The 19,308-nt window shown below is 24.7% G+C and overlaps 1 protein-coding gene across 1 annotated transcript; it reads right to left on the bottom strand.

Annotated features, from left to right (window-relative positions):
* Positions 1-4,410: 4,410 nt before the first annotated feature.
* Positions 4,411-18,846, bottom strand: LOC145836192 (prolyl 3-hydroxylase OGFOD1-like). The gene is made up of 13 exons (XM_082944009.1): positions 18,733-18,846; positions 17,015-17,086; positions 14,162-14,278; positions 12,833-12,976; positions 12,298-12,423; positions 10,211-10,305; positions 8,761-8,907; positions 7,727-7,843; positions 7,303-7,552; positions 6,716-6,773; positions 6,269-6,384; positions 5,824-5,882; positions 4,411-4,672 (listed from the first exon to the last, which is right to left on the bottom strand). Exons 1-13 carry the CDS (start codon positions 18,818-18,820, stop codon positions 4,508-4,510), a joined length of 1,554 nt encoding a protein of 517 aa, XP_082800135.1. The 5' UTR covers positions 18,821-18,846; the 3' UTR covers positions 4,411-4,507.
* Between the last annotated feature and the right edge of the window lie 462 nt (positions 18,847-19,308).

Raw genomic sequence — 19,308 nt, 5'->3', positions numbered from 1 at the left:
TGTAAGTAGTTTATATTATGATTTGTTATCTTATTTTGTATTTTACTTTAGTTAATATAATTTATACTTAATAATTACAAATACTATATAGTTTTATAACACTCGGATTTAACATTAAGTATTTCATCTATTATTAACCTATTAAAACCTATAGCAATCATTTTAATTCTATAGCAACAATTTTTTATTTTTAATGGACACATGTGTATACCTACTTTAGCTTCTATTCTTTCCTTACTGTATTTATTTTTTTACAGAGCTCAGTTGAAGTGTGTTGACTTGTGTAACACAAAGAAACATATGTCAGTGTATTAAAAGAGGGATACTGTATAATTTGTTATTATTATTACATATATATATATATATAATTTATTGAAATGACGATTTTAGAAATACTGGAACATATGTTTCATAAAGACAAAAAAGATTGTCTTTAATTTTCAGCCAGTTCAAATTTAAAATAAAAAGCACTTTGGTAAACAAAGATGCAAAAATTACAAAAAAAACAAAAACAATATGACGTAAGAATTGAACATTGTACATTACAAATATTCAGTACAAAAATTGATTTACCATCTAACTAATCAAACAACTAAAAATTAACGAAAACAACAGTTAACTGTCTATAAAATACTTCAAAATTTGTTGTATTTTAAGAGGAGCTTTTTCATATGTCGACAAGACGATATCGTTAGATTAAACCAAGAAAGATTAAATTCACTTGGCTTAAATTTTCTATAGTAGATGTAAAAAAGACATAATAACTGTTTAAAAAACTTATTTGTCACACATTAGATAAGTTCCGGAACAATTTTTTAATTACTATCAAAAAAACTTTGTTGTAAGAGGAAAAAAAAAAGCTAACATGATTTCAAAAATATCCAATGGCAAAATTATTTTTCTCAGAACAATGATTTTGTGGATTAAGTTACTACATGATGTAGTTTCGTGCAAGAGGGTCAAAAGTTTTTGATAAAACTTGTTAAAAAAAAGTTGACTGTAAAATTAGATAAAAACCCTCCAATACTCAAAAGAACTTAAATTTTCAAAAATATATACTACAATTGATCATAAATTACTAATAATTATATTTTACGCCACCTCCCTAAAATACTTGAACGTTTTATAAATTATGAAACCTTATATGTTTAAAAAATTTTTAGAATACTAAATTTAAAAGATTAAGTTTTCTTAGTACTTTTTATGAATATTATCTTGTGATGTAACTCTACTTCAAATGTGAGTTCTTTCTACATACTTTTTATTTTGAACTATTGTATTTTATTCATTTAATTTTGTTTTCTAGATAATTATAAGTTTAAAAATATATGTCTCCTTAGTATTTGCTTTTCGTGTTTCATTTGTTTAAGCGGCTCAGGTTTTGATACTAGAGTCCAACGTTACACAATAAACAATACTAAAGAGGTATAGATGTGTGTTTTCTATGCTAATAAATAAAAGTATATATATATATATATATGTCAGTTCAAAGTTACTATAAATTTGTAGAACTTAACACTATAAAGATTATCAAAACAGTCATTCTATAACAAAAAAAAAACTAACTTAGTTAGTAATCAATACAAGTGATTTATGTTATTTAAATCATGAACCAAATTACCGATAATGTAAAAACTAAAGCCAAAATTTTGGAACTATTTAAAACTTCACTAGATAGACTTTAGTTTTCAAAACAGACCATTTTTGATGTGTATTTTCATATAAATAAAATTAAGTGTTAACTTTTATAGGATTTTAAACAATGGCCATTTTTAAGACTAGAAATGTTCAAGTACCAAAAAGTTCCTTTTTTAAAGAAACATAATAAGATTTAAAAGTTTAAATTATATAATGCTTAATTATTTCCGACAAAATTAATTGAACTTATTTGTAAAACTGATTAAGTATTAAAATTTATAGTTGCTATGTTAAAACTGGGTAGCTGTCAAATTTGCACGAGGGGACAAAATTTCAGAAGTGCACAAAATTGCACGAAGATACTTATGCACGAGGGAATAAAATTGCCCGAAGACACTATTGCACGAAGGGTAACTTTTGCACGAGCAGACAACTTTGCACAGGTTTATTTTTTTAAAGTTTTTTTATTTATTAATAATATTTTTATTTTACTTTAAATATCACCGCTAACCCTTACCCTCGGTAGGTAACATATTTTATTCTAATTTTGTTTATTGTTTTTACTATCACTGTTACCCCTAACCCTCGGTCAGTAACTTTTTTTTTCTTTTTTATTAATTTATCTTTGTTTTGTTTTTTTATTCTCGTGCAAAAATGTAACTCGTGCAAAATTGACCCTTGGTGCAAAATTGTCTTCGTGCAATTTAGTTTCCTCGTGCAAATTTGTATTAGTGAAATTTTGTTCTCGCGCAACTTTGTATTCGAGCAATTTTGACCCGTTTCCGTTAAAACCATAGCCAGGGTTCGTGCGCGGATTTTTTTTCATTTAGCCTGACTGAGACCAATTTAGCCTGACATTTTTTCAAAGTAAAAAAAATCCCCTTTAGAAGTAATTTTAGGTATTGGGGGGTCTTGATTAGTACTATTATAGTCTCCGACTTCAGTCAGCTTTATCTCAAAGATATTTTGAGCTTAAAAAATCTGCAAAAAGCAACTCATAGCTTAGTTATAACTCAATAAAATAAGACTAAATTGTCAAAAAGGTGATTGACCCCTCCCTATGCTCTTAACATAACAAATTCAATAATAAGTTTTAAAATAAGTGTTAGATATAATCTATTACTAGTGTAAAAATTTAATATATATTACTAAATACAATTGTTTAATTCAATTAATCACTAAGTAAAAACATTATAACCAGAAGATTTACATTAAAACGACGTGAAACGTCGTGTTTTATTTAAATTCAAATTGAAACGCTTACAGAAGTATTAAAATTCAAATAAACAGCTAAGTTGTTGAACTAAACTGTATTGTTTAAACTGTATTAGTTTGTTAAATTTTCATAATTATGACGTATATAATCTACTCAAAACAAAATTATGAAGACTCTTAAAAATTTTTAGAGATTCAACAAATGTTTTAAGCGTATATTTTTACAAATACTAACTGATTTTGTCTTTAATAACTAAATCTTTATTTAGAAATAAATTCACATCTCATTTGATCTTAAAAAGATTTTTCAATTTTTCTTTATCAAAATTTTTCAAGCACTTGAACTGAGAAAAACTGATATTCTCAAATTTTAAAATAAAAAACTGATTTAGCCTGACGTTTTTCAACTTTTTTCAAAAAAACTGATTTAGCCTGACGCGCACGAACCCTGCATAGCTATTAAAAAGTAGTAAGCAAAAATATGTTACATCGTAACAAAAGTCACATCTTAAATAAAAATTAAGACAAAAAAACAAGACCACTTTTATAATAAAAAAACGTTATAATTAACCAATTTAAAAATCTAAAAATACTAATTATAGCTTACTTTTACAATAAGTGCAGTGCTTCCTCATCTATCCGGCCGGTTTTAGTCGATAAGTAGATTTATTTAATCTAGCTAAATGCTTTCTAATATAGTATACACGCATGTTTTATTTGATTTTAATAACTTAGCAAGACGTTTATAGTAACACGATAATCTTTAAAAAGTTTAACTTGATTCAAATTTTTCGCACTTTAAAAATATAAGAATATTAAACCGAGGGCTACTCTAACCATCAAATTTTTAACTACGATGAAACCGTGTTGTATTTAGGAGTGTTGCCAGTAAATATCTTAGCAGTAGTACACAACCGGCCGGAAAACAAAAAAGCCAGAAACCACACCAGAAAGTGTTTCACAACTTTTCTGATTCCGTGAGTTTTATTTTAAGAAACAAGAAAGTTATGGCAAACGTTATGGCTTCAACAAACCTTCATTCTTTCTTTTCTCAGAAAGAGTTCTGATGATAGTTAACTGTTTAAGATGTAATTTGTTTTCGTTAAATCAATTTAACACTTTAAAAAATTTTGTTCGTTTATATTTGTTTGTTTTAGTTCTTTAGTTAGTTGAAGAAAGTTAATAATCTAACCATATTTTGTTCTTATCCGGCCAGGCCAAAGCCTAATCCGGCGTTATTTACAAAAAAATATTATCCAACATGGTCGGATAATCGAGGAAGAACTGAACTCAAAACAAAAACACTAAAAAATGTTCAGTTGTATCATTTAGTTCTAATTTTTTAAACTTAAATTATAAAATCCTTTTTTGTATAAATAATCTATTGAAATTTATTCTTTCTATAAAAACACTAAAGACAAAGAATAACCAAAAAACTATTAATTTACAAAAAATCACACAAAAACAATAACAAATAAAAATTTCCTAAGTTAAATTATAAATATATATTGTTTTAAATAGTCTAACCTCTAAAATACTAGTTAAAAACAATAAACAATTAAAGAAGACATAGAGTAAAATTTTTATGATTTTTAATTTAATACTTTAAAATTCAGTTTAAAAGTAAAGAATAAAACTCAAAAAAAAAAACTTTTTAGTCATCCAAATCGTTGTAAGTAAGCTTTAAAGTGAAAAAATATTTTTCACCGGATTCTTTTTCATCTACAAACTTACTGTTTATGTATTTGACAAAAGATTTGCAGTCTTCTTCTGCAAAAAGAAATGTCGCACTGTTGCTACATGGATTCACACTGATCAACTGTTAAAGTTTGTTGAGATGATAAAATATTTTGAAACAAGTAAAACTTCTAAAAGTTAAGGAGTAAAACTAGTTTTGCTTTGTCTTTTTTTTTTGTCTTTTACTAATTTTTCAAAAATGTATATTTTTAATTTGAAAAAATAACTATAATTTTAAATATACTAATAATGAATTTTGTTAAATGTTATAATTTCAAAACATTTTTTAAAACTCCCAAAAGACCCTAAATCCAAACTGTGAAAGCTTTTTGTGTTGTCATGGTAAAACTTTGGTTATAATATTATAACTACAATTTAATTTTTTTAAATTAGTAGTAAAAAATTATTTGGCGGGTCAGATATTTCTGCTTGGCGGACCATACATTAAAATATTAATTATGGCTCTATTTTTGAAAGATAAACTAAGCTGTTGTCATAATAAATGATAAGTTTATGTTTTTCAATCGAACAATTTAAAAGTACTACAAAAATAACGATTAATAATACTGAATTCTATTTTTTTTAAATGAATGTTCATTAAGAAATTAAAAAATATAATTAACTACTTCTTAATTTCTACTGACAACTTGTAAAGTAAAAAAAAATATAGCAGATTTTAACAAATATTTGTTACCGACAAGAGTCAAGTATAAAAAATGACAATAAAAATTTTGTATTTGTTATTTTTACAATACCAAAATACAAATAATTGAGTGTAATCTTATCGATGAAAACATTGGAGAATGTTATCAGAGCGTTCATGTTTCGTGATACAAGCTGAAGCTAATAACAAGTTTTGATCATACCATTTGGTTTATTAGACCGCAAGCTATCGGCAGACTGAGATATAGATCTCTTTCTGATTTAAAATGACTTATAAGTTTCAATAAGAACAAAACTTATATCTCCTTCTACTGAGAGTCTAATGATACATAGGTAGTAAGACCAAAACTTGAAAGCAAATCCTTGATTATAAGTTTATGATCTTCTAACCAAAAACGTAATAAAAATTTATTTTTGGAGCTCTATAAAAGTGTATTGATTAAAAAACATTGGTTTGACATATTAATGATAAATTATTATTTAAGATAGCTAAATCTATAACAGTTTTGACAAAGCAAATAAACTATAGTAAAAAAGAGGTTATAATTACAATTGTGAAGTAAAACTAACAGGTTCATTGTCATCAGCAGCACAATAATGAATAGTTCCTCCAAAGCTATCATCCCAACCTAAAGTTTTTACTTGTTAAATTCAAAATAAATAAAATATTAAAGTAGTGAGTTAAAAGTAAAAAAAAAACAATTCTATTAATTTTCAATGTTTTTACATAAGTTATTAAAATGTCTATCAAAAATTTTTGAAATCAGGACTAACAAAAACATACTTTTACAAAATTTGAAAGTTTTAAAAACTATAAAAGTAAAAAAATAATTCTAAAGCTTGTTTTAACAACAAGTAAGGCTGACTTAAAAAGTTTATAGCTTATAATGTTAGTTTAGTTTTCATAAGTATTGAAAAAACATGTAATTTTATGAAGAGACATAACATTAAACTTATTTTTTACTTTAGATCCAAGATTTCCGTACTTTAAATAGAAACTAAAAACTAAGATTACCTTTAGGAACTCCAAAGAACAAAATGAGTTGCATTGATGAAGTTGAATTTTCCTGCGTGTTTTTCAAATTCGAGAGAAGAGAATAAGATCCTCTTTCCCATAAACTCAACTCACATCTATTTGTTAGGTGTTTGTTTAATAAAAGTAAAAATATAAAATTAAATAACTGAAGGTTTCAGTTTAGTCATAAAAAAGAATCATATTAAATTGAAAATATGTAAAAACAACTTTTGTAAATAATTGCAATAGTAAGTGTCAAAAACTTATCTAACTTAGTATTTTAATAGTTTAAATTTTATAATTATAACTTTTTTATTATTGGTAAATCTAATATTTTCTTGAAACAAATTCGTACTATACAACACTTAAATTATAATGATCAAAATCAGAAAGCAAAATATGTATTTGAAGTAATTTTTTTTAAATAATCTTTATTTTTTAACTTACTGGCAGTTTTGCTTTTTCTTAGAAAGATTTTCTTTTTTAAAAGGGTCTAAATTCAAGTCTGTAAAAATACATTTATTAAAACTTTTTTGGAAAAGTTCATAAAATAAAGACATACGTATTATTTTCTTTATTATTATTTATATGTCATTATAAATTCTACATAGTTAAAACTTTTATTTTTTGTGAATATGATATGTAAGTTTTAAAAGATGACTTTAATAGTTTCAGTATTTTTTGAGCATATGATCATTAAAACAAAATAAATCATGAAATTATTAAGTACTAGTAGCCATAATAAGAACAAACTAACCTACTAGATAACATAATTATCTATTTAAATATTTAATAAATGACTAAAACATAGTAAGTAAAAACTTGATTAAAGTATAACACCACTTATAAAAAATACTTGTTCAATTTAAAAAAAAACAAACTAATACATATATATTTTTTAAAATCTAAATATAGCATGAGTTAGTCTACCCAAGTTGTAACATTAAACAAACATGTATTTTAACATTTAAAGCATTTAAGTTTGATTAATTGATTCTAGTTTAATTAAAAACTATTTGATTGAAAATAATTACCAGTCAAAGCTTCAAAATACTGAAGCATGGCTTGGCTAGTAAAAACTCGCACAAAATTCTGAACAATTTCTTCATGGACACTTGATTTGTCATTTGCAGATACACAATTATCAGAATTTTCATTGGTAACTTTGAACATTGAAGAAGGTAAAGCTTTGTAACTATGACTGTTCAGCATTTTGATAGATTCAAATTTTCCCTCATCGCGAAGAAACTTCAATGCGCTCAACATTTGGTCGTAAGTAAGAGTCTGAAATCATTCATTATATGTTACTTTAATTTTCTATAAAACAATTAAAAAAAAGCAATATTTTGCTCTAGTTTTTTTGAGTTGTATTTAAACAATAAAGAAAAGTTTTTAATTAATACATTTAATTGTAATAAACACAAATCTTATACAATACTTGAAACATATTAACAAAACCTGTAGAAAATCAATGAGTGTTACTTCAGAATTTTCTTCGAAATATTTCTGTCCTTCATCTATATACTCTTTATATTGAAAGGATTGATGAACAACATCATTCATTGTTTTTTGTTTCTTCAAACACATTTAAATGCTTAATTTTTATAAATACTATGTACTTTTATTTACAAACTTTGAAAACATAGATAATAGTGTTAGTAACTAATATGAATGAAAAGTATTGAAATAATTTATTTTATGTCTTTTAATCAAATTACCTTTGAGTTATACAAGGTTAAAAAAATTTAGAAAAATTAGATTTATTTCTAACTTAAAGTTAAGTATATAAACTTATTCAGTTCTTCTAAGTGTAAAGAATTTGTAATAACATTTGGACTAACAACTTTTAAAAACATTTATAATAACTATTGTAGTTAATTCTTTTACTTTTTTTATTTCTTTTTATTATGAAATTTATTTGTACTTTATATTTACTTAAACAAAGTATTTAGTGCTAAAAAAACTGTTGGGTCTAAACATTTTTGTAGTAAATTCTTGTGAATAACTGTACACAGTCTGCTATTAAAGTTTATATACTAAATTAAAAATGTTTTTCAACTTAATACAAAAACTTTCAAAGCTATTCTAAACAGAACAAAAAAAACAGTCAAAAGTTTAAAAAAATTAAAAGAACTAAAACAGTGTAGGAAATACCGAAGTTCAAAAAAATATAATAATTATTAAATTACCTAAAAAGTTGCCTACTTAAATTATAAAAATTTGAGGTAACTAAAAATAAAAAAAATAACTATACAAAAAGACTTTATAAAATTAAAAAATTAGAGATTTGTTCGAAAAGTAAAATTATGTTAAAGGCATTTTCAGAAAAAAAATGCAAGCTTTATAAAGCTAAATTCTGTATAACCTCCTGTAAGGTGTTTCCATGTTTTGTGACATATTTAAAAAAAAGGTGATATAATTGCTTAAATTTACATCATTTCAAACGTTAAAATAATTCAAAAATACACTAAAGTTATCAGTGCTAAAAAAACCTTGCCGCCTAATGATTGGTGAAGAGGCAGTGAATTCATGATCGCATCTTTATGTGAGGCTGTCACGTGATGGTTGACTTTTTTGTTCGAGTGAAACCAACCAGTTACAGAAAATCTCACTTTCGATTGGCTCAACACCTCACTAACCTGGGAATAACTGAAGCATAAAACGAAAAAAAAAAGTTAAGAACGAAACTGGTCAATACATTATATAAAAAATAGTATTTAATGTATAGAAAACATAAATTTAAGCAAAGTCTTAAAAATTAAAAGTAAAAACGTATCATTTTGATATTTTTAGACTTCAACTATCCATTAAAAATTAATTAAAAATACACAAAGTAATAAAATATTTATTAAAGAATTCAGTAATAAATTGTTGAATTTTTTTTTTAAACTATTCAAGATTTATCGTGATAAATATCATATATATTTGGCTAATTTTTTACCCCCCCATCATCAACAAAGTTGAGATGTTAGATACTCGTAGGTTGTCTCAGATACTGTTGTTGATGGTCGTGTGGTAAAGTTCATTATTTGTAAAACGTGTATCTTAAAAAATTTAAGCTTTTTGTACTGTATTTTTTATTTATTCTTATACAAAAGTCAAAATTAGTAACAAAATGTAGCAATATCGCATTCTTCACTGCTTTCTTAATTATATAATAGAAGAGTTTGCAAAAAAAAATATTTCTTAGTGCTAAAATATGACAATTTTTAATATACGTTGCTTTTTGGTAGAATGGTGAGCCAAAGTCACCTGCTAACTCTTTTTTATGCTGAGTACTATTTAATCGACTATTATGTTTATGTATTCTGTATAGTGTGTATTTACTCTATATGTATTGAAATGTCTAATAAATTATAAAACCTTTGAACAGTACTTAGGTTAATATCACAAAGAGATACTACTAAGAATGTATTAACAAGGTTAGATTTATATAGTAATACTTAATTTATATAATGAGTCATCAGGTCCTCTACTATTATCATAATCATATTACCTGAATTAACATATAGATATTTTGTTTACTCTTATTAGTATATAAATACAAAACTCAGGATTGCCACTGGTTTTTGGCAAATGTTTTCCAGGGTTTCAAAATTTCCTCCAGGTTTTTAAAAGTACATGTTTTTGGGTCTACTTTTAGTTAAAAAGTAAGTTTAAGGAAAAAAAAACTGTGGTAAATAGTATAACAACATTGAAAAGATACTGTGGAGCTACTTTAAATGTGTTTAAAAAAAAAAAAATTTGATGATAATATTTTATATCTATATGATAGATTTTTTGTGTCCGATCGAAATTTTACTACTTAACATGTAAAAATTATTTAAAATTCCAGGTTTTGTGGCAACCTTGAAAACTGTTTATTTTGAATCAACGACATATACTTCGTACCTTAATAAAAATATCAAAATTTATAAAACTAAACAAGTTAAAAATTCAAACCTGATGAAAAGACTTGTTACTGACTACAAACAGAACTAGACTATTTCGTTTTGGGAGAATTCTTTTTACAATGCTACCTGGTTTGTAAGCCTTATCTGTTTTACGAAAGAAAAGTTTAGTTAAAAAAATCAAAGCATTAATTTAAAAACTATTACCAAGCCTAAAAAACGACTAAATTGGTTTTACTTAAATACATAAAATAAAAACTTTGAAAGTTCTTGGGTGTGTAACTTAACTTGTTATGAGATATCACCATCAAATATATTAAAGAAAATGAGTAGCATTTACAAGTGAATAGAACATAAAAATCAACAACCAACTATTAAACTTGTAACTCACATTTTAAACCATTAAGGGGATCACATATGTTTTTACTAGTTGACCTTAATTTGTAGAGCTTTATCTTATCTTATCTATCAGATACTTCTATCAGTTTGAAAAAAAATTAAATTTTTTTTAGACATAACGCATAAAAATCGGTGAGTTTAATAAGTTTTTTACGGAAAGGGAAATAAAAAATTCGAAAAGAGAATATTTCACAAAAAAAAGATGTCTCTTTCATTTTTTAGCTATTCTACTTCAAATTTTGACAGTAAGTTCGTTGCTAATACTTAAACCGTCAGTAATTAAAATAATTTTATTCCAAAAAAAGAAATCTTATATGAAAAGTCACCCTTATTTTTATTTTTCTTATCTAAGTCTAATACTTTTTAATATTTTGAAAACTCCAAAACTTAAAAATTATTTAATTATCGTTTGCTTTTAATTCGAGATATCTAGCTAAAATAATTAAAAAAAAAGCAAGACTCTAATTATTATTTAAATATCCGATAGCTGGACATTGAAAAATTGCAGTCCTTATGTTTGCATTGAAAACTGTTTACAAAAATAAATATATTTACAAAGTTTGTAAAAACTATGATATCCTATAATAACTGACTTATAGTTAATACTTTAAGCTTTCATTTTAAATTAAACATTATTTTTTGTAGAAAAACTTATCCCCGACTTTATGACTTAGTGTATTATCTTAATAAGAATTTATAACAAAAAAGTACAAAAAGATCTTAAATATGTGTTTTCTTGACAAAGGATCAAAGTTGTGGTGAAAATATAAATATAGTATGCTTTCGTATTGGTTATTTTTTAAAAGTTGTTTTTATTTCTATTAGTTAATCATTTTTCATGTTATTTTAAAGACCGAGCTAATTTAATTTTGAAAGCATTGTATGCAGGGTTGCCACTCGTTTTTTCAAAATTTTTTCCAGGTTTTTGAAAGTAATTATTTTTGGGTCTATTTTTAGTGTAAAGTTAAATATAAGGTAAGAAACTGTGTTCAATAGTATAAAAAGATTGAAAAGATACTGTAAAGCTACTTAAAATGTATTTTTTAATAAAAAAATTTTTGGTGATGACAAATTTTTTTATCTATATGATAAATTTTTTGAGTTAAACCAAAATTTTACTACTGAACGTGTTAAAATTCTTAAAAATGCCAGGTTTTTTGTTCAAAGTTCCAGGTTTTTCCAGGATTCCAGGTAAAGTGGCAACACTGTGTATGTGTCGTTATAACAAACTTTCATTACGAATAAAACATTGTCATTAGTAATTAAACCGTAAAACTGAACAATTACCAGCTTTTTTTAATACAGAGTTGCTAAATGTTTTTGATAAATCTTCTCCCAGTTTTCAAAATTTCACCTAAATTTTTAAAAGTACAAACTTTTGGGTCTATTTTCAGTTTAAAGTTAAGTTTAAATACTGTGGTAAATAGTAGAAAAACATTGAAAAGTTACTGTAAAGCTACTTTTAATGTGTTTTTTAATAAAAAGATTTTTGATGATGACAATTTTTTTTATCTTTATGATAGATTTTTCGTGTCAAAATGAAATTTTTCTAGTTAACATGTAAACATTTTTTTAAATTCCAAGTTTTTTTTTAAAGTTTCTCAAATTCCAGGTCTTTTAGCCTAAATTGTCAAATTACAGGTTTTTTAAGGCTTCCAGGTTTTCCGGCAACCCTGTTTATATCAAAATAAGTACTACTGTATAACTTAAATCCTTCAAGACAAACAAGTTTGAATTTACCTGTTTTTATATTGTCGATAATGTCAAGAGACCCGCCATCCGCCTCGCTCCAACCATGAGGAGTTATATAGTAAACATATGCAATCCTCCTGTTTTCCAACAAATCATCGTGACACAACAGGTGGTCTGCATTAATATGTTATCAATAACTTATCAATATTAATACTAAACAGTTTTTTAATTTCATTCAAGTTTAGTGAGCTAAAAATTATTTACTATAAATGAAAAACTGGTTAGCATTTTATACGTTTACTTTATTCAATGTGGTGGATATAAAAAAAATGTTTTGTAATACATTTATAAAATCAGTAAAATAATGTTTTAATTTGAGTTAATAAATCATTTTGTAAATTATAGACCTGAAAAATACTATAGTGCTTTAAGTGACCTTTAACTAATATATAATAAATAAATATCTACTTAGTTTTTGTAAGGTAAAAAATAAGTAATTTTTGTTTCAATTGAAAATTTTATTATTTTTATTGGTCACTTCTAAAACTAATCTATTTTAATAAACAGCATATAAATATCTAACCAGTATGGAAGTACTGTGCAGAAAACATATCAACTTCATCATTCAGGTCAATACCAGTGCATTTGCAAAGCCAAGGCTGCAGCTGTTTCTTCATTATATCTTTAAACTCATTTAGCTTGGGAGATTTTCTATTAAAACTGAGATCTGTGTTAAAAACATCAGTTAAGTATTCTATTTTTTACTCTTTAATAAATAATTAAACTATTAATTCAATTGGCTTGATTATTCAAGTATTCGAGAAAATATTGTCAAATTAATAAAAATCTATGCTAAAACAAAGTTTTAAACTATTAGATAGATGAAATTAGTGTATGCTAAAAATATCAAAAGGTAACTAAACTATTTTAATACAGCTAATATTTTTTTAAAGTAATGTAAAGTTAAAGTAAGAATTAGTTGTAACTAAGCTTTCTTAGAATGTCCTTTAACTTTAATATTTTTATTTATATTTTAGAATTTTGAAAATCATAATACAATGGAGGGTTACAAAATATTACTTATAAAACATATACAGATTTGTTAAAAACTAGTCTAAATTTATGGGCGAATGAAAAATTGTAGTCGGTGTACCTTAGAAACTATCATAGGCTTCTAAGATTATACCTTTTGTACAACTACTAAATGCAAGTTGAGTAACTTACGCTTGCTGACTCTACATTTTCAAACACCTAGAATATTTAACTTTGTAATGTATCAAATTTAGACAAACTTAAAATAAAAAAATTATAAAAATCGTTGAGAAATGGATAGTAAGTAAGCTAAATTTTACTGAAAAAAAATACATGTTTTCAAATATTTACCTTTGTAACCTAGTTTATTATCTATCTAAAGTAACTATAAAACTTATTTTGAATACATGAATAAAAACAATAGAAAAACAACAAAAAAGTAATACTAATTTTTGAAAGTTTAAAATAAAAATATATACAAAATAATTTGAAGAAATTTTACACAGTGAAAAAATTTATTAACTAAAATTTTCCTCTCCGAAAAAAGATTGACTCCCTGTAAATAATATATCAGGAGTGCAATCACTCACGCTACTTTTAGGTTTAAAAACTCAACAAGCTAATTTAAATCATTCTTTTTTTTTTGCTGAATTAACAAGTGGATTAAATCTAAAAATGACTTGAGTGTCTTTTAAAATTTGTACTAAAAAAGTCAGTGTTTATTTAAACCAGATATCATTTATCAAACTTAATAGTTAAAACAAAAAATTCATGATTTTGAAAAACTTAGGAACAAACTTATTTTAAAAATTCTATCTTAAATAGAAGGTTAAAGAGTGAATAAAAAAATCAGGTAATATAAAAGTAATTGAAAATATACCCTGATCCATGAGTTCTTGTGTTTGTGAGAAGTTATACAGATCATTTGATTTTTCTTTATACTCCATATCAAGTAGCTCTTCTTTCATTTGATCTAATAAATTGTCCACTGAAGTAGCTGTTTTTTAAGTTGTAACGTTCTATATATCTTTTATAGTGCAATTCATTTTGCAATATATCAACATCAGAAATATTTCAATATACCCAGGATTCGTGCGCGATTTTTTTTTTCATTTAGCCTGACTGAGACCAATTTAGCCTGACATTTTTTCAAAGTAAGGAAAATCCCCTTTAGAAGTCATTTGAGGTATTGAAGGGGTCTTGATTAGTACTATTGTGGTCTCTGACTTCAACCAGCTATATCTCAAACATATCTTGAGGTTTTTAATCTGCAAAAGCAACTCATAGCTTAGTTACAACTCAACAAAATAAGACTAAATTGTGCAAAAGGTGATTGACCCCCCTATGCCCTTAACATAACAAATTCAGTGATAAGTTTTAAAATAAGTGTTATATCTTATCTATTACTAGTGTAAAAATTTAACATATATTACTAAACCCAATTGTTCAATTTAATTAAACACTAAGTAAAAACATTATAACCAGAAGATTTATAACAATACGACGTGCATTGTCGTGTTTTCTTAAAATCTAAAATGAAATGCTTACACGAGTATTAAAACATGTAAAAAATGTTTATTATAGTATTTTGACTAATACTTAAAATTGATACATAATTATAAATCCTTAACTCTAAAGTCTAAACAAATACAGTGATTGTTGATGTCATACCAGATTTAAAAAGCTTACACTTAAATTAAAAAAAAAACCTTTATTATTTTATTTTTCTAAAAAAAATGAATTGTACCTAAAATTTGTACTCCCACAAAACTTTGTACTTATATCTTAAAGCTAAGTTTAGTGTTGTGAATACTTATAATAACTTTAACAAACAGTAAAGTATATGAATAAACTTTTAAGGGTTTTAATCTAAAAAGTATTTGGTATAAAGCCTTTAAATTAGAAATAAAAAAAATTCAACCAACTAAGCTCTGAAAAACATAGCTGATGTAAACAAATTCAAACAAATAGCTAAGTTGTTGAACTAAACTGTAATGGTTAAACTGTATTTTTTTTATGACTTTTCATAATCATGACGTATATAATCTACTCAAAACAAAATAATGAAGATTCTTAAAACTATTTTAGAGATTCAACAAAAGGTTTTAAGCATTTATTTTTACAAATATTGACTGATTTTGTCTTTAGTAATTAGATCTTTATTTAGAAATAAATTTACATCTCAATTTGACCTTAAAAAGATTTCAAATTTTTTTTATCAAAAATTTTCGAGCATTTGAACTGAGATTCTCAAATTTTTAAATAAAAACACTGATTTAGCCTGACCTTTTTCAACTTTTTTCAAAAAAACTGATTTAGCCTGACTTAGCCTGATTTAGCCTGACGCGCACAAACCCTGTATACCAAAAACAAATATAAATTAAATTTGCTTACACCTTTAAGAAATATCTTTTTTTTACACATTAAGAGTTATTAATTTAATATTAATGCTTTTGGCTAATTAGCTGCAAATACAAGACTTTTCCTGTCATCTCAATTAGTACTAAACTGAACCACACGCCCATCAATAGCAATTCATGTGACATTGTGTAAACTGGTTTTGTTCTAGTTAAGACTTGTAACATATTTGCCTCTCTTTAAGTCAAAAACAGTATCCTGTAACCTTAAACTGTCCTGAGTCATTCTGAAAACTTTAAACCGTTAAAAAATATTTTAAAATGTTTAAGAATTCTAAATAAAATTCTCAAAACCAAAACAAATAAAGTTTTTGAACAAAATTGGTTTAAAATATCAAAATATTGAAGCTGAAACAACTAAATTTCATTCAAGATCTAGAAAGAAAACGTAGAATGAGATTTTCAAACAAATTTAAAACTATCCTTAGATTTTAGTAAAAAACCAAACAGCCCTAACTCATCCTGGTAAAAAAAGTTTAAACTCAGAAGTTTTCAAAAATTTAAAACAGTCTTAAGTTATCCTGAGTGTGTGGCAACCCTGTTTTAAGGCAGACTTAACCAAGATAAATTTTTGTATCAGTCTAACCTAACTTTCACTGAAAATAAAAACGTATACACAAAATTTTTCATGGAGGACTGTTAATAGTTTTGCGATTCAGTTTAATACGAATTACATTAGACTTAGAGTGTTAAAAACAGTTATTACATGTTATCAACTACTAATAAAAAATTAATATAATAAACCCAAATTTTTTTTTAATCTCTGCATGTTCAACTAACATAGAAACAGAACAGCATCTGTAGATAATTCTAGGGACAAAGACAAAATTGCACAAGGGGACAAAATTGCACAAAGATAATTTTGCACCAAGTGTCAATTTTGCACATGTTGCAATATTGCAAGGAGGGTCATTTTTCCATGAGGTTAAAAAAATAACAGCAGGAAAATGTATATAAAAAAACAGAAAAAAAACTAAAAGAAAAATTAATAAGAAAACAAATTTACTGACCTTTGAAAACAAAAAAAAAATCAATCAACCAAAAGAAAAAAAAAAGCTACTGACCGAGGGTAAGGGGTAACAGTGATAGTAAAAAAAATCCAACCCCCGCAAAACTGTTTGCTTGTGCAAAAGTGTCTTTGTGCAAAAATATCTTTGTGCAATTTTGTACGCTCATGCAAATTTGACAGCTACCCATAATTCTGATTTTCAAAAACTATTCAAGTAAAAGTACATAGCAATGCATTACAAAAAATAAAGCTAAAGGTAACTTTAGTTTTAATGTTAAAAAATTAAAAATATGTACTTTAAAACTACCTTTGTCTGTACTTTCTACAAAATTTTCAATAACGCAGTGTGGAAAAGGAGACTGACTCATTTCTACTCCATCTTTAAAATATAGTATTATTATAATTACATGTATAAAGCAACAGAAAAAAAGTTGATGAAATATTTTTGTCTTTTTTATGTACTTCACTAACTCATTTAAATTTTATATGTTTGTAAAGCATTGAATTTTTTAAAACAAATGATACAAGAAGCTGCTCCTAGACATAAAAACTGCACGCAGTACTTTTTATTTGATTTAGAAACTAAATACTTAAGTAATATGATAAAATTAATTTTTATACCACTAAGGTAACTTTACACTTTGAATTTATCAAAATTTTGGGTTAATGTATTAGTAAAATTAACCAATTGATGAATTGGAGTTAAAATTAAATTTAATAATTAAACTATTTTAAAACTTATAATTATTAAACATTATTAAGTTAGTTTTCTCATTTTCAACTTAAATATTTTTCATACTAGAACTCAATACACTATATTAATTCTATTAGTAACTTTTTACTAATAAAACATTTGTCCATAAACTTAGTAAGTTAAAAACAACACCAAGAAATATTTACTTTAGTTACTACCTTCAGAAGCATAACTTTAATAATCTAATATTTTTTTAGTTCACTACACATATTTGGTACATTTTTATAAACTAAACTTATAGTTGTATATAAAAGTTAAAAAATGGTAAGCCTTTTAAATGACTTTAAAAGACTTATTCTTATACTCAAACAAACAAAAGTACGGGTATAGATGATGTTAATGATAAAGCAGCACTTAAACAACACAACAGCAATAAAAAATTTAAAAGAAGCATTTAAAATTTTTTTGTAGAGACTACAAAAAGTATTCAAGCTTAGACTTTTTAATAAGTAAATGTAAAAAAGAAATTGCAAGCAACAATAAATATAAACAAAATAACATTATCGCTTTAAAGATAATTATAGTAATCTGTACAACATTTTTTTAAATATTTGACAAAAATTTAAAATATCATAAAACATTAAAGTCAACACTTGTGTTTTGATTAACTCCTTGTCTTTGTATTTGTTTTTTAGATTTAAAACTACAATCAACAACTTTAAACAAATTGGTTATAGACTCAAGAACATCTTAATACCTTATACTTAAAAGTAATAATTTAAGTTTTTTTTAGTCCCTGGTCTTTTTATTTTATTTATATTTATGTTAATTGAAGTTTTAGACTTCCCTCTATAGATAATAATATGTCTTGAGTTTAATATGTTGAAGGATACATCCAAAATATCTGTTGGGCAAAATCCAGATTCTATTGTCTTTTTAAAGTGGTTTTGTTTAAAAAACTTAACTAAGTATTTAACAGAGTTTTCAGCTGATCTCAGTGATTTGCTTCTTATTTTTACTAGTCCGTCATCTCTATATAATCTGAAAGCTTTTCAAAATGCACAAACTCTTAAACCAGTAATATAACTAAAATCAGCGTATTTTTTAAACTTAACTTGTCTTAATATTTATAAAAATTCTAAATTTCTATTTAACAGTAATAATAAACTTTAGCTTTACTGAGGAATATAAAGGGACAATACATCTAATATACAAAACGTTTCTATAAACCTATTGTTTGTTATTTAATCAAATTAATATATATGAATATATAAATGTTTTTGCACAAGTTGGAAGAGAGCAAAATATATTAAGAATTTATAAAGACTTACTATGACTAAAGTTCATCTCTGTTGAATTTTCAGTAAACAACTCTTTGACTGAATCCATAACAAAACTTTGCTTTAGCATTGTAGCCATGTCAATTGACAATTCATTTTTAACTTTATTTATGTCCATGGTTTTTTTTTTAGAAATAATTTAAATGCTAGACATTAAGTTTAAAAGTTAATTTTGTGAGAAAACAAAGTTATATTAAATCTTTAGTAATAACATTTCATAAAACTTATAAAAGTGAAACTAATTAAATCTTTTAATATATATTACTATAAATATTTAATTCACAGGTTTATAAAAAAAAATCTAGAAAAACACTTTTAGCTAAACATCAACAACTTTGTAGTAGTTTAATAATTTATTGATATTTGTAATAATATAGTAATTTATCATTATTAAGACAAAACTTTAAAACTGATAGCTACATTTTACTATTTTAAATACTTAGGACCATATTAATTTGTTTAAATGTGAAACACTGTCAACAGGGTAGGGTTCTTAATTAAAAATTATTAATAAAACCAGGGAAAATTAAAAAAAGTTTTAGGGAAAATTCTCAAAATATTTTTGTT

The sequence above is a fragment of the Thalia democratica genome, chromosome 5 (assembly GCF_965202585.1).
Source record: "Thalia democratica chromosome 5, ktThaDemo2.hap1.1, whole genome shotgun sequence".
NCBI classification, from domain to species: Eukaryota; Metazoa; Chordata; class Thaliacea; order Salpida; family Salpidae; genus Thalia; species Thalia democratica.
This window is presented reverse-complemented; position numbering and strand designations above follow the sequence as displayed.